The following is a 26,923-nucleotide window of genomic DNA, read 5'->3' on the forward strand; positions in this document are numbered from 1 at the left end:
CTCACCACACCTCATGTCCAGCCCAACATATGCACGTTGATTAACAGGCACTCTGTCATCTATACGCATCAAGAGGGGAGGAGGATCACGACTCCTCCATGCCATAATTGTAACTGCAAAATTGCGGTGTGGCTTGCATAATGTTTTACAAACATGTTCAATTTATTTAGGAGAATAAAAAATTGAGAAAAACACTGCAGCTATCAGACACTGTGTGGCAGCACTTAAATGGAGGGCCAACAGCAATTTGCCCCATGGATGAGATGCTACTGGACAACAGTCTTCATTTTTGATGACCATGACATGGTTGGTAAAATCATGCATGCATGTGTATTAGGCTCACCGTTCCATCACTGCTGTGTAATGAGATGTCCATATGGGAAAGAACTTTAATGCTCCCTGCTTGCGCTTTTATAGTCACACCCTTAGGAGCATCCATGGTCAGAGATCGGGTAGGAGACTCCAGCCTGAAAGAAAGAAGTGAAAACATCTGCTGCATATGTGGGTTTAGGGGTGCATGTTGTACCACAAGCCATGGGCATCCGCGGTGGGGGTATGGTGGAGGCGCTTGCCCTTCTCTGGATTTAGGTACAGCCTGGTGTGCAGGCTCACGCTGCATCCTAACACTACGGCCGCCGTAGTGTTACACTGCTTCAGGATAGATGACGTTAAAATGATGCCCCCCCCTAGAAACAATTATGCCCCCCTCCCCGAAAAAAATTCTGTGGACGCCCACGCCATAATCATTATGCATATTGTGACTTGTGCATTTTAGTCTAAATTATGAATGTGGAGGTTAATCAGCATAAGGTCTAATAACAACTCTTTATGCCACATTCATTTGAAAGCAATTCACTGCGTTTAGTACAGCATAAATGGAGATAGTCACAAGCAAAACAGATGAAAATCCTACGTTTGTAACTATTTTGCACAGCAACATGTAGTATGCACGAGTTAGTATGAGAGAGGGATTATAATGATTTTTCCATAATGGAGGCTGTTGCAGATTAGCCCCATGCAAATATCCAAATGCGAAAAGATCCACATTCTGTATTATATATAGTGTGGTAGTGTGGGAGTAGCACACAAGGATCAGATTTGTTATATCATTCCCAGGGTAATCTAAAAATTTTGATCCCTGGGTTGAGATGAGCATTGGCCCTGGGTGATCCATATTGGTACTTCCTTTTTGGAGCCATCTCGCACACGTACACGATCCAAGTATATAAATTTAAAGCAGTAGAGTTTTCAGTGGACTGCGCTTCAAGGGTACTGACCTCCATGATGCGGGGTGGGGGTCTCTAGTCCACTGGGAAAGACCAAGGACAGCAAAGTTCAGGCTCATATCAGCTGTTTAGAACTTCGAAGATAGATGTTGACATTACTCCACTCCGATGTAAGGTTTTACACTTAAATTAGGTGATGAGAGTGTGGGCAACAGATTATACAAATGTGTACTCACGGCCTGATTAAATATACAGTGCAATATTTTTTTCAGTACCCATTGAAGTCATCAACAGTCAATTAACTGCCATGGCAATCTTGAAATGCACATTTTGAATTTTGCCTTGTATTTCTAAAACCTTGTAACCCAAATAAACACATTTAAAACTCTATACTCTATATTCAGAATATGCAAGGATCTATTTAGTCTGTCATAACACTGCTATATATGTTGAATGCCTTAAGAGGAAGGCACAACAAAAATACCAGAAAATATAAAACGGACAAAAAACGATTGCCAGATAGTGTTACTTGCTTCTAAAACATACCCAAAGCCAATCCATACCTCAGGGAAAATTTGTAAAGATACCAATATATCTTTGTAAAATGTTATGTTTTGAATGTCTTTATTATTCAGAAAGGAATTATTATAATGGGCCAAATAAATATATTGGTGCATTTTGCAAGAGATAAAATATGTTAGATGAACACCCATAAGGTAATAACTTTGATAGGGCGACCCTAGAAATCTGTGTAACTGGCACACAGACTATTGGTCTTTTTTTTTTAGAATCCATTGTTTTCAGGAGTGTTAATGTTGAATATTTAATTGAAGCTAACAAAGATTGGAACTAACAGAATTCACTGAATTTTGGAAGAAAGTCCAGAAATTGCTAAATTATGTCTCTGACCGGGAGCCATATGTTCACCAGCACTGAAAGCGCTCACAAAACTCCAGATTTATATTTACAAAGCTAACGTGGAGACCTACAATCCAGTGTACTTGGTGCATATAGTGCAGTAGTGTGCACCAATCTGTCCTTGAGTAAAGGAGAAGTGTTGGAAGTGGTGTGATGTATGGAAACATTTTTTGGGGTGGGGGAATATATTTTAAAAGAATGTCATTTTTAAATGTGTTATTTTCTCCAACCTAACTCTAAATGTGTACACTCAATGCGAATACATGTACGCACACCTAGGGCTACATAACTGACTAACACATACATTTTGCAGTTAAGCATGCATGACACAACAAGCATATAAAAATGCATGACACAACAAGCACATACAATTTATGTGTCTGAAGCTACTGCATGTAAATAAGTCAAGAGACAAATTATATACATGCACAGGAATAAAACAGAAGCACCCAAAGCTACCAATCTATTCATCAAGTTCAAGTCAGAAGCCTTACCATAAATGTTTAAGGACTTACCGTAGCTGCTTGGAAGGGTCACCCCTGACAAGAGGTGTCTCAACAGAGTGTTCAAACAGTGCACCTTCAGGCCCTGAAAGGCAATGCAGACCACAGAATCAACTAAAATGAATACATTCCTAACATCAAAAATCTCTAAGCAAACATAGGCATGTCAAGTAGGCAAGACCCCACCTGATTCAGATCCCCCACACCCTCACACGCACACACACAAAAGCATAAAGTTAAAAAATGCTTACTTACTATTCATAATCTGTACAGCTAACAAATGGAGACAGAAATGCATCAAACCGTCACTGAAATGGCAATACAATTTTCTTTTCTAATTGTCCAAAAGTTGAAACTAACTTGCATTCTATAAAGATAGTCAATTTATTTGACCATGCTCCTCAAAAAAGGATTAGGATTCATAACTATACCTACTCACAACCTATTCAAGTTTCCAATTTAGTTTCAGGAGACAATAAGGAAAATAAAACCTCACAACTATTTACAAGACAAACCATGAGAACCACTGTTTCTCTTCTCCACTGTTCTCTATAGGACATTTACATTTACAACCCCAGTGTCAGCCCTGAGCATCTGACAACTGCTCCAGGGAAAAAAACTGTCAACAACAACATAGAACACTACATAATTGATCCAGAGTGGAACAACTTGCAATCCTAAGATTGCAAAAATATTCCAATATTAGCAAAAAAAGTCTGATAAAGGAAGAGCCATAGTCATCCGTAACACAAATGACTATCAACAAAAAGCAATATGACGTCTGACTAACAAGATTAACAAGAGTACCTATCTACCACTCCTGAAAGACCCTACACCAGAATTACTAAGCATTATCAAAAATATGGTATCAGAAGCAACAAACAAACAGTGGACCAATAAATAGAAAGGGTAGTACCTTATTAACACCACTCCACATATACCAGCCTTTTGCATTGTGCCCAAAATACATAAACCCCAGTACCCACCATCAAGGAAATGAATTGTTTCAGACATTGATTCTGTAACCCAGGGTCATCCCAATTGTGCTAGTTTCTTTGTAAGAGACAATGTCATCCAGCAACCAGCTTAGTGAAAAGAAACATCAGACATCCTCCAGATATTACAAGGAATATATTTTGACAGCGACAATCAGATCTTGATGATTCCTAATATTGCCAATACACTAACATTCCTCAGGAGTCCACCTCGGTAACAGCAGGGCAAATACTCCAAACACAAAGAATGGTTTTAGGACACAATGTCATCCTTTCTCTTACAATGAACATAATGGCTTTCAGTAGAAACTATATCCCTTGCAAAGATATTCTCTATCTCCGGGACCCACTCTGTACTGATATCTAGATCAACAGAAAGTTAAAGGGTTTTATTACAAAATGTAAAAGTAAGGGCTACAGAGTCAGTGCATGAAGCCTCTCAAGTGATAGGGGTAATACAGAAATATGTAACAACTTCAATGAAGTGCACAAATAATAATATTCTGTCGCTGCAGACACAACGATGACAGCGAGACTTGCATCGGCAAGACGAGTGACAATGATGACTTCCAATTTGTACCAATTTGGACACAATGGTGTTTATAATTAAATTGAGGCCCAGTTAAGAAGGATCACAAAAAACATTTTTACACATCATAGAGAATTTGTTTGAAAGGCAACAGTACTATATCAGTGAATACATCAAAAAGGCTTTTTGCACATTATTAATGATGCACAGAAACACACAAAAATCTTTAACACCATTGTTCCAGTTTTTGGGATATGCCTTTATAATAGCTATTTTTCAAGACTCCAGCTCAGATAATGTAAGTTACTGTGTTAGTACATATGTAACGGAATCCGAAGAACTGGCCTACAGGTAAGTTGTCACTTAGGGGCATATTTATGAAAAGTGGCACTGCACCTAGTTTGACGCTAGTTTGGCGCTTTGCAGGATTAGCATCAAAACATTTTATGCTAATCCTGCAAAGCACCCAGAGGCCCATTGTAACAAATCGGAGCCTCCTTTTAACGGGTCCATATACCTAATTGATTGTATTGTGATGTTTTATGCATTTCGAGATGCCTTAACAAGGGGACGCATTTCCCTATACAATTGAGGTTAAACACCTTCCCCAATCCAGTAAAAATGGGCATTCTGGTTCAGATGAAATTTTGGTGTGTCAAAATTTCAGGGAACCTCGTGCCCACAAAGTGCATATAAGAGAGTAAGGAACACTTCAAGAACAGCATTCATGAAAAGTCCAAAAAAGAGAAGCAAGATCACAGTGGGCATTGTGAACAATCCTTATCTAGATATGCAATGTTCTCATAAAACATTGGGGTACTTTGAATGTAGAATTAAATCATTACCACAACGCTTTGTCTTTAAACAGGCATCCAATCTGGTGCACAAACAAACAAGAGCCATGGGACAACTAGGGAATGTATTATGTAGTGCTGGTCACGTGGCTTGTGGCAATTGACTCTCATAAACCGTACACTGCTTTTGCAATTTACAGACTTGCGTGTGAGTGCTGTGTTTATTATATAGAATTTGACAAAAAGGCAAATCAAAATATGTATACAAGAACATATCAGCACTATCAAAAATGCAGACTGACCATAAAAGTAGTAACATATTTCAATGAAAACTGGCATTAGACTCTATTTTCAATAGGCCTTTATAGCAGGGGCAGCTCCTCCGCAATGGCGGAGAGTCGTCTCCCTGGCTGAGAGCCAGCAGACGAAAAATAAAACTATTGTTTTATTTTTCGTCTGCTGGCTCAGCCAGCAGTGCAAGGAGGGGTGGGGCTGGGCCACGGAACACACATGCGCACTTAGGTTCCTCCAACCCGGCTGTGTTGAACAGGTGGGCTGGAGAAACTGCACAGACCCCAGTGCACAGTCTGAGCGGCAGTCCAAGTCGCTCAGACCAATCCTGACACTGCTTTCCAGGTTTAGCATGAGAGCAGCACCAGAATTGCTGGGGAGCCTGTGCTGGTGTTCTAGTGATTGCAGGGACACCATGAGGAGCGGAGGTGGCAGGACGCGGTGGGAACAGTGGAATGGCAAATGTTTTTTAAAAAGTATTTTCTCCTCCATCCCCGTCATCTTCCCTGGCCCCTCTTGACATTTGCGGGTGCCGCAGCTGTAATATAGAACGTTCGAACCCCAATCAACATGAGACAGAAAACGTTTTATGTATTGAAAGGAAACTATGTGAAAACAAGATGGATATATACAAGGAGGCAGATAAGACAGATTTGAACAAAATGACTGAGTGGAACAAAGTGGCCACATAATTACTTATCAGACAACTATGGAATGGGACCAGCATTCCAGCTGTATTAAGGGGTTCTCCTGCACTTTGGTGCCAGGAATGAGATTTAGAGACATCACACTCTAGAGAGGGTAATAAGCCTTTCCTCCATTTGTCTCTTGAACAGCTCTGTTCCTAATAACTATACAACATTTTTTGTGGCACTATTACATTTACATACATAAAATATTCGGCACCCAGCATGGGAATCACAGATGTAAATTACCACCAAACTTATTATATACCCATCTTACGGTCACCGGTCTCCAGCAATGTCAATTACAACCCTACAGATATACATTTCTCTTAGTTTATATCCCTAGGTGTGCTCTTTTAACCACGCAATCACTGGGCATTCATCACAGACACAGCTCTTTCCACATGGCGGCTGGCTACAGTAGTGTACTGGTCAGATCACAGCTCTCATACTTGCAAACATCAAACATGGTGGTACGAGTCAGTACCCTCATCTGCTCTCACATTTTGGTGGTTTTGACCCGCATAAAATGGCAAAAGCACTATAGAGCAAGTTTCTTTCCAGAAGGAGCCAGAAAACAAAAGATACGTTACATCTTTGTGGTCATAAGCTGCAATTTAAACTGAACTTTTTCATTTAGCACCAATCAGTGATTGTGTATCCTTTGGGCATTTCACTTTCCTGGGGGCCGTTCAAAGGCATTCTTTTGCTCATTTAGGGGTTCTGCCTCACAGAGGGAGTTTGTCTGGGTTCAACAATGCCACCTTGCATGTGCACAAAGTTATGATTTGATCACCAATCCGTGCATTCATGAACTGACTGTCAGTAATGTAGGATTTTCTTTATAGACTTCGGATGACATTCCTGAACATGCAACCTAACACCACAGGATTGGGCTGATTCCCACTGGTATACAGTTCACTTGGTGGGATCAGTTAGTTTGCAACCATATACACATGAAGACATATAGGGGCTTATTTAAGAGCCCTTAGCGCCCCATTAGCGTAATTTCTTTTACGCTAATGTGGCCCAACGAGACCAAAATCCCCACACCATATTTACAAAGTGGTGCAATGCATGCATTGAGCTACTTTGTAACCCTTTGTGCTACATTATGCCTGCGCCAAGCATAATATATGCAAAGGGGGCGTTCTTTGCGTAATTTTTTTGGCACTTTTAACACTTGCTCAGAGCAGGCATTAAAAGGAGGCTCCCGTTGGTTTCAAAGGGCCTCGGGGTGCTTTGCAGGATTAGCGTCAGAATGTTTTATGCTAATCTTGCAAAGCTCCGAACTGGCATAAAAAATTATGACGCTAGTCCCCTAACTACCACATGGTGGTGCTAGGGGGGGTGCTAAGAGACGCAGGAAGAGAGGCGCTGCACTTTGCTTAAATATGCCCAATAGTGAGTTAGGTACACTTTTGCATAGGTCTTTATGGCACTATTGTTAAATGTATAGTTTTAGGAAGAAAAGAAGGGTGAGAAATTGCACTACCATTGGTCCTCAGGCCCTTATATCAGTTGCTGCCAGACCAACATATTGGTCAGTCATTAAATTTAGATCTAAACATGATCCATTGTTTGAAAATTTGTGCTAGCTGACACAAACAAAATAAAAAGGTTACAGACCACCATAGATAGCTTTATAACGTTCTAGATGGTCTGTCTACTGTCGTATATAAATAAGTTAGCCCTATAAAGAGCTGTAAAACAAAAGATTTGAACTTTTATACAAAACATAGTCTAGTGGTTCCACTTTTCAGTTTTCCTCCTCGCACTTTCACTCACAGGAGCGTACCAATGACAAGCCCAGGGCAGAGTCTGAATTGATCCGTCCTACCCATGGTCACTTTTGTGAGGTGTTTTGTTTACTGCTTTCTGGTGGTTACATACATCAGTGGTTAGATTCTAGGATATATTCAATATGTATATAAAAACAGGGTTCTACGTGTGATATTTCAAGATGAGGGTGCCCGTTATGATATCCCTGTAGACGGCCATGCATTGCTAAAAACGTGTGAGAGGAAGCCTAGATTCTTTCAGTCCCAATCTTCAATCCATTGCAATCCTCTTCATATTAGAGAAGGTGTGTCATTGCAGGGGATGATTTGGAAAGTGGAAAGGACATTGTTATAACACAGAGCACAGAGGAGTAGAAGTATTGAAAAGATATTGTTGGAAAGAATTTCCAGAGCAGCTGGGATACATAAAAGATCTTTTGAAAGATCATTCAGTCCTTTTCAGAGAACATCTAATTTGTTGCCCTCTTAGTTAATATTAGGCACCGAGAGAGATAAATAACACATTTCGCAGCTTCAATGCCAGGGGAAATGCTAGGGTTTAAAAAAAGGAAGTGGAATCAATAAGGAAGTGGCACTGAATTAGGTGATTGATATAGAAGGAAGTGAAAAAGAGATAGGAGAGGTGAGAAGGCAGAAATTGGCTCAAGGTCTAGTGGAGCATAACGCAGCATTAGAGTCTAATGAAAAGATAGGGAAAGAGCTAATGACTGGAGGAAGTGTAAAAACTAATTGGAGGAAGTGTAAAAACTATATGCAAAATGTCACAGAATGGAGGTGTGCCAGATAACAATATGTAATTTTAGTAACCAGAGTAAGGAGTAGTCAATTAAGTAGGCTTAATCACATAAGAAGGTGCAGTGTGAATCAGAGAGGAAAATAAAGTAGCTGACTCAGGAAATGCATGAAGAGATTTAGAGATCCAATGATAAGGTTGGACTGAGATAGGCATGATTAGTCAGAGTATGCAAAAGGTAAGTTAGTAGTAGTTTTAGCATTCCAGTGGTTATAAAATGAAAAAACTGCAGTACAAATCCTAAAGTTTCCACCTGAAACTCAAAATTGGGACCATAGCTGGGCTAGAAGAGCCCCTTCATCCCCACTTCAAAGGGCTCAGGATTGAAGAGGCACCCATTGTGGAGAGGGAGGGGTTAGAACTCACAGCAGGCAGAGCCCAGGTACAGGGTTCAAAACAGTTGGAGCCTTTTCCGTTCCTGAGACTCTGATCGGGAGGGCAGCCAACTAGCCCTTGGAGTCACTATGAAGGCCCTGGGTTTAAGGTGAAGTTAAACAGTCCTTCTTTATCAGACAGCAGAGCAGCAGAGTAGTCCCTCTTGCAGGCAAGACAGTGGGGCGGTAGAGCAGCTGGACAGTCCCCCCTCTCTGGCTCCAGCCTGGCTACAGGCATAATAGAATAGTGTGAGATCCTTTGTGTATGAGTAGGGCACAGCATATTGAATTGCAAGTGGGGCTGTGTCCAGCTCCTCCCTCCATACTGCCTGAGATGGCTCATCCAGGCACACTGAACCTCTCTATTGTGTGGCTGTCTGGGAGGACTATACAAGGGCCAACTGCCACTCATATCTAGTTATATGACCCAGGAGCAGGCTGCAGGCACCAACTTGTTAACGCAGGACAATGGCAACTTTCTAAGAGCCATTTTCAAAACTGTGACTTAAAATTTGACTTTACCATTAAAAGAGATTGTAAATTACACTTTCTCAGCCACCAAACATGACTTTCCCACCTGCCACTTATTAAATGTAACAAGGTAGCTCAATGTTATCCTACGGGAGCAGTAGAGCTCACGGTAATGAAAACAAATATAGGAGTTTTTCATTACAGGATGTGTAAAACTTAAAAATACATGTCCAACGTTTTAATTACAACGCACCCTGCCCTATGGACTGTTTGTGGTCTACCTTATGGGTGACATATGTATTAAAAACAGAGTTTTATGCTTGTCAAAGGGATTATTTTGCCAAACCAAATTATCAGTTTAAAACTATTAGCAGGCTGCAATGATAGGCCTTGAACATGATTTACAGGGCTTCATTAAGTGGGTGGCACAATAAGTTCTGCAGGCCCACTAGGCACATTTAATTTACAGTCCCTGGGTATATGGTTTACCACTTTACAAGGGACTTATAAGTACATTAAAAATGCCAAACAGGTCTAAACCAAATTTACCATGCTATAGGGAGTGAGCACAAGTACTTTAGTACTGGGCCCTCCTTGACAAAGGAGATACAGCCACCCTTATCCTCCTTGATCTCTCATCAGCCTTCAACACCATCTCCCACCACACGCTCATTGCCAGACTTTATGACAAAGGCGTCCAGAGAGCCGCACCCAGATGGATTGCTTCCTTCCTCACCGAGAAAAAACGAGTCCACCTCCCACCCTACACCTCTGAACCCAAACCAATCACCCGCAGAGTCCCTCCAGGCTCATCATTGGGTCCCACCCTCTTCAACATCTTAATGTCCCCCTTTGCCAACACAATCAGATACCACAGATTCAACATTATATCCTATGTCGATGACGCACAACTCATCCTTTCCCTCTCCGAAAACTTCATCACCACCATAACCAACTTCCACCAATGCATGACCAGTGTCGCCAGTTAAATGAGGGATAACTGCCTCAAGTTCAACACAGACAAGAAGGAAGTCTTCATCTTCAGCAGTGAAACTCCTCCTGGGATGTGTACCGGTGACTCACAGAACTAGGGGCCCACTCCAACCCCAGCTGATCATGCCAGGAACCTTGATATCATCCTGGACAGAAAACTCACCATGAAGTCCCAAGTCAACGCAGTGTCATCCTCCTGCTTCTTCATTCTTTGCATGTTATGTAAGATTTTTATGTGGCTTAAAAAAAGACCCCAAGACTCACCAACACACAAGCACTCTGAAACACCCTATACATGGGAATCAAGGCCCACCTAGTTTAAAGACTACAGACCATCCAGAATGCCACAACAAGACTCATCCTGGATCTCTCTCGTCGCACCCATTTCAACCCCCACCTCAAAAAACTGGCTCCCAGTTCAGAAGGGATGCCAGTTCAAGCTTCTCACCCACATGTTCAAGGCTGCAGGACTCTAAACCAGCCTACATCAACCACCACCCAGGATTCCACAAACCCTCCAGACACCTCTGCTCTACCTCCCTCGTGCTGGCCCGTACCCCCTGCATAGAATGCAGCAGAGCAGGAAGACGCTCATTCTCCTTCCTCACAGCCAAACCCTGGAATTGGCTCCCCCTGCACCTCAGGACCTCCCCTACTCTATAGTTTCGTAGGATGCTTAAAACCTGGCTCTTTGACTGAGACTCTGGACCATGCCGGTACCTAGATACCCTCCGGGGTAACAAGTTGTGCTGTGCAAGTCGACTGATTATTTTTATATATATATATATATATAACCTTAAACACTCCTTAAAATATCAGGAGAACCAGGACACCTCCAATATGAAAATTCAATTTATTTCAGCACAAAATCCAACGCGTTTCAGCAACAGCCTTACTCATGGATACCACATAACTAAAGTGCTCCACATATATAACCCAAGTTGGTCGTAAAAATAAAAAACAGACAAATCCTAATACACCCACTAGAGAACACGTATTTGTGGTGGCCATCTTTAAAGTGCACATTCAATCTTAATACACTGTAATTAATATTGAATAATTTTTAGAATCACATCAATATCCCCCATAAGATTTTCAATATCAAAAGACTTATTCGGAATTATTTCTCATGATGTTACTCTCCAAACAGTTAATAAAAAATAATAAATAAATATTTGATACAAAATTACAAATTTGTAAAATGATTCAATTGTTAAATAATTCATTTCCTGACGTTTGAGTAAAATATCTATATATGTTATCAGATTAAAATCCAATGTGTTTCATATAAATATTTCATATAAATATTTATTGCTCAAACCCATGTCTAAATTGCTACCATTGCATCTTGTACTGCCCAAGTGGGCATATATATTTGCAAGTAACTACCCTGAGGATATCATATCATTTCCGATGTTATGCACAAATAACCTCGTTCTACTAGTGCATCATGGCTTCTTCACTCAAGTGAGTGGACACACAAACTCCATTCATGATAAAGACTTAATAAAAACCCAGCACCTAATTCCTTAACTTAATAGACATTAAAATATCACCAACACTCCAGAGTGCTATCGTAATAAAAATCACCACATTCCCCCACCATGTTGGATGAGTATATGAAGAGTTTAGAGAAAAAACTTTGCAAATTAGAGGAAGAGATCACTGGCAAGAAGCAAAGGAAATATATACGAGACTTTAAAGACTACCAAGCCGGTCGGATCTTAACCTTTCAACGAAAATACGACCATATGTACAATGAGGGTAGCACTGATGTAAATGTAAGGGATACTGAACGAGTAAGTCATCCAGTTGAGGAACAAGAAGAAAGTGACATTTCGGATGGGAACCTCTCGGATGTACCTGACACGGTCCTGTCTGGGGCTTCGGTATTAGATAAAGAAATGGATAGATCGAATTTTTTAAAGCAATTCAGACTGTTGAACCAGGGAAGGATGGAACAACACAAAGGAATTCATCCTCAGAGGGGCAGAGGACGAGGAGTCAGAGGAAGAGGAAGAGGAACAGACAAGCCAAGGAGAGGGGGCGCAGGAGAAGACACAAGGCCCTTGGGAGTGGTAACTCGTGCACGCAAGTAAAAACTATGAATGTTGTAAATCTCTCGAGCAGAGTGTTGTCTGGTGTTGAAGAGGACCTCCTTTCTCTTGGTTTATCCTTTTGCCCAACTGGCTGTTTCAGCTACACTCAAACTAGGATTGACACCTTCAAATTCATTAGGAAATTGAAATTAAAAAAGTGGTACCACACTAAAGTTAGAAGTGATGAGAAAGTGGTGGTAAGAGACAATGTGAGTAATTTATGCATTTCGGATATTGATGTGCTTCACACAGCAATGGATTTATGTGAGGGGGTGGATGTTCATGAGGATCCTATTTTGAACTTGATGGGATTAGATATTGCCTTAGACAGTACATGTCCTAGCAATTTTAAACCGAAATCGACCTTTCTACCTGCAATTCATTGTGATGCTCTTGATGTTTTTGAAAGGGAAATGACTAAACAACTGAAGAAGTTGAGATATGGTGTGTTGAATGTGAAAAACAGCAATTTATCGGGTGAGCAGTGGCAAGCTCTCCAAAATATGAAAAAAGATCACACTATTGTCATTAGACAATCTGGCAAGGGGGGTAATGTGGTTATTCAGGACACCATTAAATATGTGGCAGAGGGAGTGAGACAGCTCAATGATGTCCAATGTTATGAGGAAGTGAGCTGGGGTGATGTTAAATTAATGAATGAGAAATATCATGCCATGCTTATAGACTGGAAAGATCAGGGTATGATAGAATGGGATGAGTTCCAGTTTCTCAAGTGTGATCATCCAAAGATTCCAGTGTTATATCTCCTTCCGAAGATTCACAAAGATATGGTTAGTCCACCGGGGAGACCTATAGTTTCGGCTATGGATTCTCTTTTGGAAAACAAATCGAAATACATTGACTATTTGTTACGCCCCTTTGTTGAGTCAATACCCTCCTATGTGAGAGACACTACACACTTTCTAAAAATCATCAAGGACATCCAATGGGAAGATGATTTTTTACTATTGACCCTAGATGTGACCAGCTTGTATACAAGTATAGATCATGATTTAGGGGTAAAAGCTATTAGACACTTCCTTAGAGCGAGGTCTTTGTCTTTCTTTTTTCACTCAGAAATGTTATGCACTATGATTGAGTTCTGTCTCAAGAATAATTTATTTATCTTTGATGATCATCTGTACAAACAGTTGCAAGGGACAGCTATGGGCACCTGTTTCGCCCCCTAGCTATGCAAATCTGTTTATGGGCTGGTGGGAGGAACAGGTGTCTGAAGGGATCACTCAATTCGATGCTAGTGTGGTCCTATGGTGCTGTTTTATTGACGACATTTTTGTAATCTGGAGGGGTGATGAGAAAGGAGCTAGGCAATTTGTGCGAGATCTGAACAATAATGATTGCAATTTGAGATTTACTGAACATTTGGATTCAAATTGCATTGAGTTCCTTGATGTAGAAGTCTGTGTAAGGGACAACAGATTGGTGACCAAATTGTTTAGGAAAGCGACAGCTGGTAACAGCTTGCTCTGTGCCCATAGTGCACACCCGGGGACCTTGATACGCAGCATTCCATATGGGGAATTGCTGAGAGCCCGGAGGAATTGTAGTGAGATAGCAGATTTTCAAAAGGAATGTGAAGTAATGTGTGAAAGATTTAGGAGTAGAGGTTATGGGGTTAAAGTTATTAACCAAGCTAGACGGAAAGTAGAGTCTTTGAATAGAGATGATGTTTTGTATAGGACGGATGAGAGTCGGGTAAAGGACAATGACTTAATCAGATTCATTACGACATAAAGCAATCAGTCTTACAGAATACGTTCCATTCTCAGCAAAAGCTGCCATATTTTACAGACTGACTCCATTATAAACAACTGGATCGGTGATAATCCTCAAATAACCTTCAGGAGGAATAGATCTTTGAAGGACAATCTATGTCGCAATGATGTAACATTGAAGGGATACATGGAAAATACTAGAGTGGCAGGTTTTGCTTGTTGTATGAAATGCAAAGCGTGCAGAACCAGCAATAACTGTAGAACATTAAATGTTCCAGGGATGACAGACAGTTTTACAATTAGAGGTAACTTTAATTGTAACACAACTTATTGTGTTTATTGTCTGATATGTCCATGTGACAAATTGTACGTGGGGAGTACGATACACAGTGCAAAGAAAAGAGTTCTGGAACATAGACGAGCTATCAAGAACTATGACAAAAACTACCCGGTAGCGAGGCATTTCTTTAACCAACATTTTGGCAATGAGAATTTGTTGAAATTTGTGGTCATTGATCAAGTGAAGATTAACAAAAGGGGCGGCAACAGAGTAAGTTCGCTACGTATTTTGGAGTCTAAATATATAATTGAGTTTGAGACATTGGAACCTGTAGGGCTGAATTCGAGTGAAGAGCTGAGTATCCATCTAGAGTAATTGATATATTTTTAAGCATGGTGGGGGAATGTGGTGATTTGTATTACGATAGCACTCTGGAGTGTTGGTGATATTTTAATGTCTATTAAGTTAAGGAATTAGGTGCTGGGTTTTTATTAAGTCTTTATCATGAATGGAGTTTGTGTGTCCACTCACTTGGGTTAAGAAGCCATGATGCACTAGTAGAACGAGGTTATTTGTGCATAACATCGGAAATGATATGATATCCTCCAGGGTAGTTACTTGCAAATATATATGCCCACTTGGGCAGTACAAGATGCAATGGTAGCAATTTAGACATGGGTTTGAGCAATAAATATTTATATGAAATATTTATATGAAACACATTGGATTTTAATCTGATAACATATATAGATATTTTACTCAAACGTCAGGAAGTGAATTATTTAACAATTGAATCATTTTACAAATTTGTAATTTTGTATCAAATATTTATTTATTATTTTTTATTAACTGTTTGGAGAGTAATATCATGAGAAATAATTCAGAATAAGTCTTTTGATATTGAAAATCTTATGGGGGATATTGATGTGATTCTAAAAAGTATTCAATATTAATTACAGTGTATTAAGATTGAATGTGCACTTTAAAGATGGCCACCACAAATACGTGTTCTCTAGTGGGTGTATTAGGATTTGTCTGTTTTTTATTTTTACGACCAACTTGGGTTATATATGTGGAGCACCTTAGTTATGTGGTATCCATGAGTAAGGCTGTTGCCGAAACGCGTTGGATTTTGTGCTGAAATAAATTGAATTTTCATATTGGAGGTGTCCTCCTGATATTTTAAGGAGTGTTTAAGGTCATATTAGGGTCTCTCGGAACCCATCCAGGACCGCTGTGTGGAGCACCTGCATTCCGGGACTTGGTTACAAAATATATATATATATATATATATATATATATATATATATATAAATATTATTGTTATAATGTGATCTGGGAATGACAACTTCTCACAAAGTTATGAGAGATTGTGAGAACGCTTGAAATAGCATAGGACGATACATTATATTATACATGAGCACAGGATTGTTACGAAAGATGATATGAGAAAGTCTGAAATTACGTGAGGTGGTTCTATGTATCATAAGGGAGGACAGGTTAGTGATGTTTGAACCTATTTAAAATTTAACTTAAATCTAGCCTTGTGAATACTGTGGAGTATCAGCCTTCTTAAATATTCAGCTTGGCGAGGTATCGATATAGGTGGGCTTATGGGAGACAGCTGCAAACGAGGTTGGTTTGAATGTTGATGTGTCTAGCACTATTTGGAAGCCCATGGCAGACACTTACTTTAGTTCAGCTATTTTCATAGGTTTCTTTCTATATTATTGGACTCACACAATATAGAGGGTATGAAGGTTCGGGGTTGAATGAAGGGTATATACTGCATGCCGGTTACATAATACAGGACATCATGTCATGTCATCTACAGCAATTGGTTATATCTTAGGCTTCTATAAAACTTATCTAGCGCTATTATGCGAGCAGGCTGATGCCGGCCTGAATAAGCTACTGAATTGCTTGGCCAAATTAGGAGGGTGGGAACAGTGTAAGTCTACTGTAGCCATTCACTCTAGTTTTGTGTTTATATTACAGTTCGTAGGTACATTCGGGCGGTGAAATTTCATTAGAAACGTTGAGTAAACCTAGTTGCTTGACAACTTCGGTTATACATATGGGGTAAGTAGCAGGTGATGTATGAGAATGTGCATAATGGTTTACTTTGGAAATGCTCATTTTATATTTTGGTACCGTTTCCGAGAATTGATGTTTATATATCGTGATATTATCACATGGAACAAAAACACCGGGGGAACTGAATTTTGAAACTAGGTATGGTTGCCTTTCCTCACTTTTCGATGCTCGCAGGATGTTAATTTGTTAATGAATCGACTATGTTACTCTATATATATTCAGTGAAGATTCTACCAATGTTACAGGGCTAATGGTCAAACATGCATGCTGATAAGTAACACGCAGACAGTGATAGTGTCCTTTCACTACATGCGGTTTCCCAACTTCTTAGATTTGGAAGATTGTTAACTGGCACGATGTAGGCCCTCATTTTGATAGTGGTGGTAAATGCCGCCTACTGCCACAGCGAAGGCTGCCAAAAGACCATTGCCGTGGCTACTTACCGTCCACCATATTATGACCGTAGCCGAAATTCCGCCAGAAGGCTGGTGGAATTCTGTCTACGGTCATGGCGGCGGACATCGGTAAGATGGTGCTGCTGCCAGCAGCAGTGCTACGCCAGTAGAACGCCGCCGAAGGAATTCCCTGGCACTGATAGTGCCTACCACCATGGTTTTCGTGGCGGTACAAAACCCACAGAAACCATGGCGGGGTGCAGGGACATAATATTGTGGGCGGCCTAGTGATGGCCGCCGTGCTGGAGACTCTAGTCTCTGGCCCGGCGGTTGTTACCGCCATGGTAGTCGGTCTGGTACATTGGCGATTTGGCTTTAGCCAAACCGCCAATGTCTTTATATGGCAGTATGTACCGCCAGACTGTTGACGATACTACCGCCACTATAACACCGACTGCCGGGGTCATAATGACCCCCATAGTGTGTTGGAAGTAGGGTTGGAACAGGATAATGACAATTTAGGAGGCAGATATGCCGAATACTTTGGATTCAAAATCAGATAATCACAGGCACCTTGAGGCACTCCTGTTCTTACCCTGGAAGAGTTCCCCAACTCTACCAGTTGAACGTGTGGGAGAGTCGGCTGAATGATCAGTTGGTCTATTACCAAAAGGAGTGAAGCTTTGTACTTAGGTTTTAATTATCCATGATAATATTTTTATCTGCAGTCAACGGGTTTCCTATTGACTAATCGGTCCCAATTTTAGGAGAAGAATAATAATCATATATTTGGGTTGTTTTTTACTGCAAGAAGGCACACCAGTGGAACATACAGGTATTTTGAACAGTTAATATTTTGAATTAAATTTTACTCGGTTTTGTTCAAAATGCTCACAAGAGATCTTCTTTTTTTCTTTCTTATATATTTTGGTTTCTGTGGGATCAAGTACATGCACAAAATCAATGTCCTCACCTATTTTCATCAAACGTCTTGATGATTAACAGGTTCCAACATTTGAAGAGAAGACCATACTAGGTATTTGGCCTAAAGTTTGGTAAACTATGTTGTATATTTGAAATACATGGACATATTGCATAGTCAATGTTTGTAATGTTTTATTTTGTTTTTCTTTGATATGACCATGAGACAACTCTCATATTATATGTATCTTTGCTTCTCTGGGATCATTTACTGGTGTGAGAGCTTTGAAAGAGATTTAATTTGGTTGCTTATTCATATTAACTCATGTTTTGGTTGTTGTGCTCGTTTGATATGTAGATATACTTTTGTGCATTTTCTTTTAGGATTAACAGACCTGGAGTAGCGCTTTGTCATGAAACACGTGTTGGCTGTGGGGGGTTGTTAGCAGTGCAAGGCGAGGGCGCGAGTTATAGTTACCTTAGGGCACGAGTTGTAAATACTTGAGCAAACTATTACTATAACTGGTGAATTTCTATGGTTTTGTATGTTTAAAGTGTGTTCCTAACTATAACTTCCCTGTGACCTTTGGGTTTTTCAGTGAATTTCTATGTTTTTTAAAATTCTATTTCCTAACTAAAAAGTCCTCGTAACCTGTGGTTTTTTCAGTGAATTTCTATTTTTTTAAATAATATATAGTAATTTTCATTGCTATATGTTAATCCAACCACCGCCACGCATGGCCTTTGGCTGTGCACGACGGTGATTGACAGGCCCTGAGGCCAACCCCCTATAAGCACCCAACCTTGCACCATAAATGGCCTTCACCTATGCACATCAGAGGTTGCCTGTGCACATCCGAGGTTGCCGCAAGACCTGGCCCGCAGCCAGACCCTGCAGCCAACCACCCATCTCCATGCTGCGCGCATTCCTTTGTCTGTGCATGGCAGGAGTTGGCCACGTCCTCTTTGGATGCCAGAATAGGTGTGAGACGGTGTATGTGGGGGTGAGAGTGGGTGTGAGAGTGTCTGGGTGTTAGAGTGCACACATCAGTGTTTTAGTGGGTGCATCAGTGTGTGCAGGACTGTGAGTGGGTGCATGGGGGGTGTCAATGGGTCTGTGAGTGGGTGCCTAACTGTCTGAGTGGGTCTGTGAGTGAGTGTGTGAGGGTCAGAATGGGGCTGTGAGTGGGTGTGTAACTGTCTGAGTGGGTCTGTGAGTGGGTGTGTGAGTGTCTGAGTGGGTCTGTGAGTGAGTGCATAAGTGTCTGAGTGGGTGTGAAAGTGGCAGAAAGAGATTGAGAAAGAGAGAAAGAGAGAGGGAGAGAGAAAGAGTGAGAGGGAGAGCGAGAGAGACTTTTTTAGGCTTTGATGTATGATATACTTAGAATGAGATTTTTATGCACAATTGTATTTATTTATTTTATTTGAGTTCATTCGGTCTAGAAATCTAGACCATTTAGAGTAACAAAGATAACAATCATACATGATAAATAATATTTGTTAAAAAAACTTAATAGCAATATAAAAAACAATAATAATCAGGACAGTATAACAATAAAATCAACAGGACTAAGTTTTTGATCATAGATAAAAAGTACAATAAATAAGACATGGCTAAAAATGGTAAGAGAAAAAAGATAAAAGCTAGGATATAAAATGTTGTCTAACATACCAATGTGTGCAGTTATTTTCCCGTAAGACCTGGCCCTCGTCAATCCAAAAAACAAATAGAGTTCCCATTTAGATATAGGATACTTTAACAAGAAGCCTATCAGATTTCAGCTAAAAAAATGGCTCTATAAGCTTATACAATCTCTATTGTTCATATAGAGGGCAACAAGTTCCTGCTAAAAATTCCTACTGATACTACTAGAAAATAACAGTTGAGACTCCTTCTGTGGACTAATGTCAGGATGGCTCACATGCCCTTTGATACAATAAACCTACGCCGGATGTACCAGGCCTCCGATAAATATTTGGTAACTGTAATAGCTACCACGGAGGATGAGTCATATGTACAGATTCTGGTGGCGTTTGCTCTATCCTGTAATGACATGTTTTTGCAGAGGGGAATGATCCACCTCCCTCTGGGACTCTTATACAAAGGGCAGAAAAATAGTATATGCTCTATTGTTTCTTTGCAATTTTGGCAAGAGATACATCTATCATTTGAAACGATGTTAGATGACCAGTGAGCCGTAAAACCATTAATAGGCAGTGTACCATATCTTAGCTGGAGATATAAAGCACGGGCGTACGGAGGCATGGGAAGGTTCAAGAAGTTCTCAGCCCAGGGCTCGTGCTTGAGTTGGAGAAATTCCATTGTTAGCCTGCCCGCCCCCTTTTGGTGCAAGGAGCCTTTCTCCCAATATCTTTTTGTGACAAGTTTCCTTGCATTATCGGGGATTTGATCCGGATATTTCCAGTAGCAAGGAAAACCTATTTTGACCCAGGCAGATTTCATCTCCTTCAGCCATGGAATTTTCTCCAGTGCCTGGGGGGCTGCTATGAGCTCTCCTATAGCCAGCCTATATGGTTCGAGTTCAACATATTTCCATAAACGAATCCAATAGGAGAGAGGCCTTAGGGCCGCTGTGGTTTTAATACTGTTTAAACCTAGGTCAAGCCTTAGAGGGGTCATTGGTGAGCCCATACCTAACCGGGAAATCTGTCTAAGGAAATGATTTTCCTTGGTTTGCAGAGTATCCAGGTTTTTGTGGGACCCCCAAAGTTCCGCTCCATAAAGGGCCGCTGCTCTGATTTGGACATTGTAAATCTCCGCAAGTATGTTCAAGGGGGGACTCGGAGCCTTTCTCGATCTACGGACAAGGGCCCCGCCTCTTTGGCTTATAATGAGAGCCCCTTTGTCAATGGCTGCCTTCCATTTGCCTGTGGTCGATGGTCTGAAACCCAAATAGTCGAACTCTTCTACTTTTTCCAATGGAATCGAGTTCATTTCTATACTAACGCGCAATCGTTTCTTGGAGGTACTATATATCATAAGTTTTGTTTTCTTAATGTTTACGTCCAGACCATAGTCACTACAAAAAATACAGAATTGGTTGATCAAGTTTTGGATTCCCATTGGCGATTTTGATATCAAAATTGTATCATCTGCATATAGCAGACACAGGATTTTTTTCCCAACCAATTTAGGTGAATCATTTGTACAGTTCTCTAAGTAGTGGATGCAATTATTGATACATAGCAAAAAAAGAGTGGGTGCCAGGACACATCCCTGTCTAACTCCTTTTTTAATAGCTACGGGGTCAGTCAACTCGCCCCCCTGGCCACATCTAATTTGAGCGAAAGTATTTTCATGCAGTTGAGCAATGAGTTTCAGGAGACCAGATGGCACTCCCATATTTGATAATGTTGACCACAGCAGGTTCCTGGGGATCAAATCAAATGCGGCTCTGAGGTCTATGAAGACCACATAGAGATTACCCCTCCCCAGGTCAACATTCTTCCATTTTATTGACATGAATCTTAGGGCTTGGTCAACTGTACTCACTGCAGGTCTGAATCCTGTTTGTAGGTCAGAAAGAGCTTCAGACTCCATAATCCATTCCTCAAGATGGAGCAGAAGATGTTTTGCATAGATTTTTTGGGAGTTGTCAAGGAGACTAATCGGACGATAATTGGCAGGGATATTCGGATTTCCTTTTTTAAAAATGGGTACTATTTCAGCCCCTTTCCAAGTGGGTGGAGCGGGGGCCCCTGCTGCAATTGCATTGCAGATAAGGTTGAGATATGGTGCCCATATATCTGGTCTTGATTTGTATAGATCGCCTGGAATCTTATCTGGGCCAGGGGCCTTTCCCCATTTCAATGAGTCAATTGCTGCTCTTGTTTCGGTTAGAGAGAATGTGATCGGGGTGGTCTCTTGGTTTATTGAGGCATCAGGGGCCCACAGAGATGCTTCAGATGGCCCTTCGTATAGTTGCCCAAAGTGCTCTACCCATGATGCTGAGAGAATTGTAGAGCCAGGTGCGGCAGGGGAATTACTACAGTCATCAGTTATTAGTTTCCAGAACCTAGATGTGTTGTTGGATTTAGCAGTCTCCAGAATAATAACCCATCTGGCCTCTTCCCAGCTTCTGCGTGCCTTGGAACATTCCTTCTTATAAACCTTTCTGGCTGTTCTTAACAGCCCAACATGGCCTTCTTTTATTGCTTCCAGGAGAGATAGTTGTGCTTCTCTGCAACAATTGTCAAACCAGGGAGCGCAGTGCTTTTTGTTAGGATTATTAAGAATCTTTTTTGTAAAAAGATGCTTTAAAGATTGGAACAAATCAGTGTGGGCTGCTAAGAGTCTGTCACCCTCCCCATTCTCGTTTAGCCGGATCATACACTCCATCTGGTTGGCAAGCAGGTTGTAAATAGATGCCAGGTGTTTAGGGGAAGACATAACAGATTCCCATTTTAGGTTGCGTCTGTTATTAGTTAGGGCCAGCTGGGAGGCATGGATCTTAGAGTAGGGCACATTAAACAAAGGAAAAAGTTCTCTGGTCGATAAGATCAACGGGTCATGATCGCTCTCAATTTGCTTTTGGACCCTCATATCCACAATTTGAAAACATAAATGTATTTGTCATTTAAAAAGTGTAAGTTCACCGTCCCTCCCACTTTAAAAAGTATTTTGCTCTGGGGAGTGCAGAGGGGTGCAGGGGGCGAGTAGGCCACGCACCTATTTTAAAAAACTCCCTAGGGAGATGGTGATTCCCAGGGCTTATTAAAGCCGAAAGGAGGACCCATTCCTCCTATATTAAGCCCCAAGTGCCCCAGGGACCTGGCCCACCTGGGGGCAAAAAAAAAAAGTAAGTGCGGGGGAACCACATTTTTTAAAAATTATCTCGAAAAAATCCCTCGGGAGCACCAGGGCTAAGGGGTCAGGGTGACTCTACCCTGGCCACCCCCTTTTTTTGGTGGGGGGTTCTGGGAGTCAGCTGAAGCCAAGTCCCAAGATGGCTGCCAACATTTCCTTGTTGTAGCGTTGGCAGTCAATCAGATATCAGCACGGGGACAGTTGGTTCCACGGAGGATCCAAGTCCCTAGATATCTATATTTTTTGGCCTTAAATTACTACAAAACAACTGAACAGATTCACACCAAACCAAGGAAACGTAATCTGCCTAACAGAATCTAGCTTTGTGCCAAATTTGGTGTAATTCCGTTTAGTGGTTCAGGCTGTAGGCGTGTCTAAAGGTCCTATGGAAAAATGAAAGGGGAAAACACATTTTGGGAGCACCCCTTTTTCTCGGACCCACCTTGACAGATCACCCCAAAAGTTTCAAGACAGCAGCTGAACTGACCAAAGTATAGTTTTGAACATTTTGTGAAGATTCATCAAGAGGCGCCAAAGTTACTGGCAAAACAAAAAAATGCTCCATCTATGGAAACGAGGTCCTAACTATAACTACCGAATGGCGACCACCACTAGGTAATATATATATATTCCCAACTGGCATAAATTAATCGTTTTTTGTTTTGCTAAAAACTTTGGCACTGTTTGACAAATCCTCATGAAAATTTCAAATTTTCTGTACCTGTTACTTCAGCTGTTGTCTGGAAAGTTTCAGAGTGATTCGTCAAGCTGGGCCAAGAAAAAATTGAATCCATGTAATGTCTATGGGGACTTTTCAGGATACAGCCTGAGCTGCTGAAATGAATACACCAAATTTTGCAGAAAGGTAGATCTTGGTCTAGAAAGAGCCCTTTTTGCAATTTGGTGTCAACCTCTTCAGTAGTTCTGGAGCTATAAGAGGAACAAAATATAGATATCTAGGAACATGGATCAACGGGTACCCGCGGATCCAGGTGAAAAGCAAAGGTCCAGATTGGAAGGAAAGCTGTGGCTGGCATTATGTTTCCTGGCTGGGCCCCTGGGAAGATAACATAAATAAAACACACAGAAGGAGTGAGGAAGAAGGAGTCCTGACCCTATAGGACACATGGAGGTATCTCTGAGAGTCCCCTTGTGGTAAAAAAAATTCCCAGTTTTGTTTAAACACATCCCCCAGTGAAAGTCCACGATGGATTGGTGGATCTGAAGTCCAATGAAAAAAAAACCACACACACCATACCCCCACTACGCATGGCCAAGCAGTGAGTGGGTAGGTGCATGTGGGGGGTTGGCCAGAGGTGATTTTTAAAAAAGCAAGAAATTCACTGAAAATCCCCAAAGGCTACTGAAACGTATAGTTAGGTTGACACACAAAAGCATAGAAATTCAGCAGTTATAGCTATACTTGTGTTGTTAAGTAACTTTAGGCCTGTGGTCATAGGCCCTCATTGCGACCCTGGTGGTTGGCGGAGAAGTGGCGGTCTTACCACCAACATGCTGGTGGTAAAAAAATTGGAATTATGACCATGGCGGTTACCGCCATGGTCATCTGCCACTTCTAAGATCCGAGCGCCAGGGCGGAGACAACCGCTGGGCTGGAGACTTGGGTCTCCAGGCCGGCAGCTGTCACAAGACCGCCGGCGGTATCACGACCCGGCTGACCGCCATGGATTTCATGGGGTTGGGAACCGCCATGAAATCCATGGCGGTAAGCACTATCAGTGCCAGGGAATTTCTTCCCTGGCATTGATAGGGGTCAACCCCACACCCCACCCCCACCCCTGCTTCCTTCCCCCACACCCCCCACACCTCTGCCACCCCCCAAAGGTGGCAGGACCCCCCTCCCCACCCCTACCCCAACATCGCAACCCAGACACACACCGTACACGCATGCATACACCAACACACATACCCGCACACATATCAAACATGCCAACAGCCACACACACAGTCATACACGCACACCCATATACAGACATACACGCACACATCCATTCAGACATACAAACAGACAGACATGCACACATTTCGAAACACAACACACCCCTGCATGCATACACGCACTCACACACCCCCTCTACATACTCACATGCACACCTCCATTCAAGCACACAACACACAACACACCCCCACCACCGTCCCCTAATGGACAATCAACTTACCTGGTCCATTGATCCTCCAGGAGGGGACGGGATCCATGGGGGCTGCTCCGCCGCCAGCACCCCGTCAACAGAACACCGCCACGCCGAATCACGGAACGTGATTCGGTGGGCGGTGTTCTGTTGACGGGCGGTGGAGGTGGAGCAACCTCCACTTCCCCGCCGACCGCCAGTATGGCTGCTGGCGGCTCTCCATCCGGAAAAGGATGGAGGGCTGCCAGCAGTCATAATCCGCCGAGCGGAAAACCGCCTGCACTGGTGGTCTTCCGCACGGTGGTCCCTCGGCAGTCTTGCAAAAAGACTGCCGAGGTTGTAATGACCACCATAGTTTCTTAACATAGGTATAACTATAACTGCTGAATTTCTATGGTTTTATGTGGGTAAAACGTCAACTTAACTATAACGCCCCTGTAACCTTTGTTTTTATTCAGTAGCTATATATACATATATATATACATTTTTTACAGCCCAGGAGACTGAGTCCCAGAATCCTAAAATGGCTCCTGCCAGATCAAACCTTTTGATTTGTTGGATCCACAGATCAGCATATCTCTATATATGTAGATTTTGAACCTAAATTTCCCAAAAACTACAGAACGGATTTACACCAATCACAGTTTCTTGAAGAAGAATTAGCTTTCTGTCAAATCTGGTGTAATTCTGTTCAGCTGTTTTTCAGGTGTCCTATTGGGACCCCACCTCTTATATATCAGCCTCCGCTTGGATGAATCTCCCTGAAACTTTCCAGGAAGGAGATCAGGTAGATTAACTTTTTTGGAAAGTTTTGTGATGATTTGACAAATGGCTCCAAAATTAGTAACAAACTAAAAAATCTATTTCCCATGGAAATGTGGTCCTAAATGTAACTACCAGTGGCAACCCCAACTGGGTAAAAAATGTGTGTGTGTGTATCTGTACTGTGAGCTGCTTGTAACATATTTGATTTCCAAATCAATCATGTAATATGAGATTCATAACAAAATCGATGCCCCCTTTTTAATAATAAAAAAGACAAGAAGGACAGACAATGGGATCTCAAGATAACTTATTAAATGTATTGCGGTGCATTTATTTTGTGCAGTACTGTGCCTTTGACCCACATGGAAGTTGAAACATTTTGCCACCTCTATGGATGTGTGAGTCATAATCACTCAATACACATCATTTTTCACATTTTGATCATATCTACAGTACCCTGAATAAACATATGTTTTTGGGTTTTTACCCAGGGGCAAGTTTAATCACCTGAATCTCCGCCCATATCCAGTAGAAACATACAAAGAACTATAAAGAAGAAGAGGACACCAGGACGGTGTATGTTTACCAATAATGAAGCAGCCAACAATAAATAGGTGAGGTTTCCTTATCCAGAAACACTGGTTTCTATGGTAATGTTTCTACGGGTTATCATCAGTATTTATCGTACTCTGTATTACATCAAATGAATTTGTACGTGTGGGGGCTTGGGACATCGATAGAATGCTATACCTTGGCCCGCCACCTCTCGCAATTGGCATACATGCTCACCAAGACACCGGACCCACCACAATGGGTCATTACTGAACGACAGTTACTTTCCAGCCAGTATGGTCTCACCCGTCTGTAGAAGGGCAGCCCCCTCCAGCCTCGGCTTGCCAGCCCGATGGTTTAGGCCATGCACAAAGCCTGGGTTAGGGTACATCTCCTTCTTGGTGTGCACCGCTGCCTCCACACGTGGGCCCCCGTATGGGGCAATGACTGCCTGTACATTGGTGGGGAGACCCTCAACTAGGAACATTGTCACACTGCGGGTATCCACAGCCTGGATCTGGTCCTGCATGATGGTGACCTTAAGACATTTGGACAACTGCTAGAGGAATTCAGCCTCCTCCCCCAACAGGGGTGGTAGCACATACAGCTGAAGCATTGCCTGCGGCACTGTATGGGAGCCCAGCCATGGAACTTTCAAACCTCGCCCATGCTGTCCTATCTTAGAACCTGGGGTCACTTCAGGGGTGTGATGTCAGGTCTTTACA

At 41.8% G+C, this 26,923-nt stretch overlaps 1 protein-coding gene across 6 annotated transcripts in view; it reads right to left on the reverse strand.

The window, feature by feature from the left end:
- The window catches only part of SGCG (sarcoglycan gamma), a 1,215,835-nt gene that overhangs the window by 57,443 nt on the left and 1,131,469 nt on the right, over positions 1–26,923 (reverse strand). For 3 of the 6 annotated variants that reach the window (XM_069202253.1, XM_069202252.1, XM_069202254.1), the window contains exons 6-7: positions 2,660–2,732; positions 344–467 (exon numbers count right to left, since the gene is read on the reverse strand). In XM_069202253.1, coding sequence (XP_069058354.1) covers positions 344–467; positions 2,660–2,732 — 197 coding nt within the window. The remainder of the gene's footprint in view (positions 1–343; positions 468–2,659; positions 2,733–26,923) is intronic. The other 3 variants (XM_069202251.1, XM_069202248.1, XM_069202249.1) reach the window with 1 other exon arrangement.

Source organism: Pleurodeles waltl, chromosome 8 (assembly GCF_031143425.1).
Source record: "Pleurodeles waltl isolate 20211129_DDA chromosome 8, aPleWal1.hap1.20221129, whole genome shotgun sequence".
Taxonomy (NCBI): Eukaryota; Metazoa; Chordata; class Amphibia; order Caudata; family Salamandridae; genus Pleurodeles; species Pleurodeles waltl.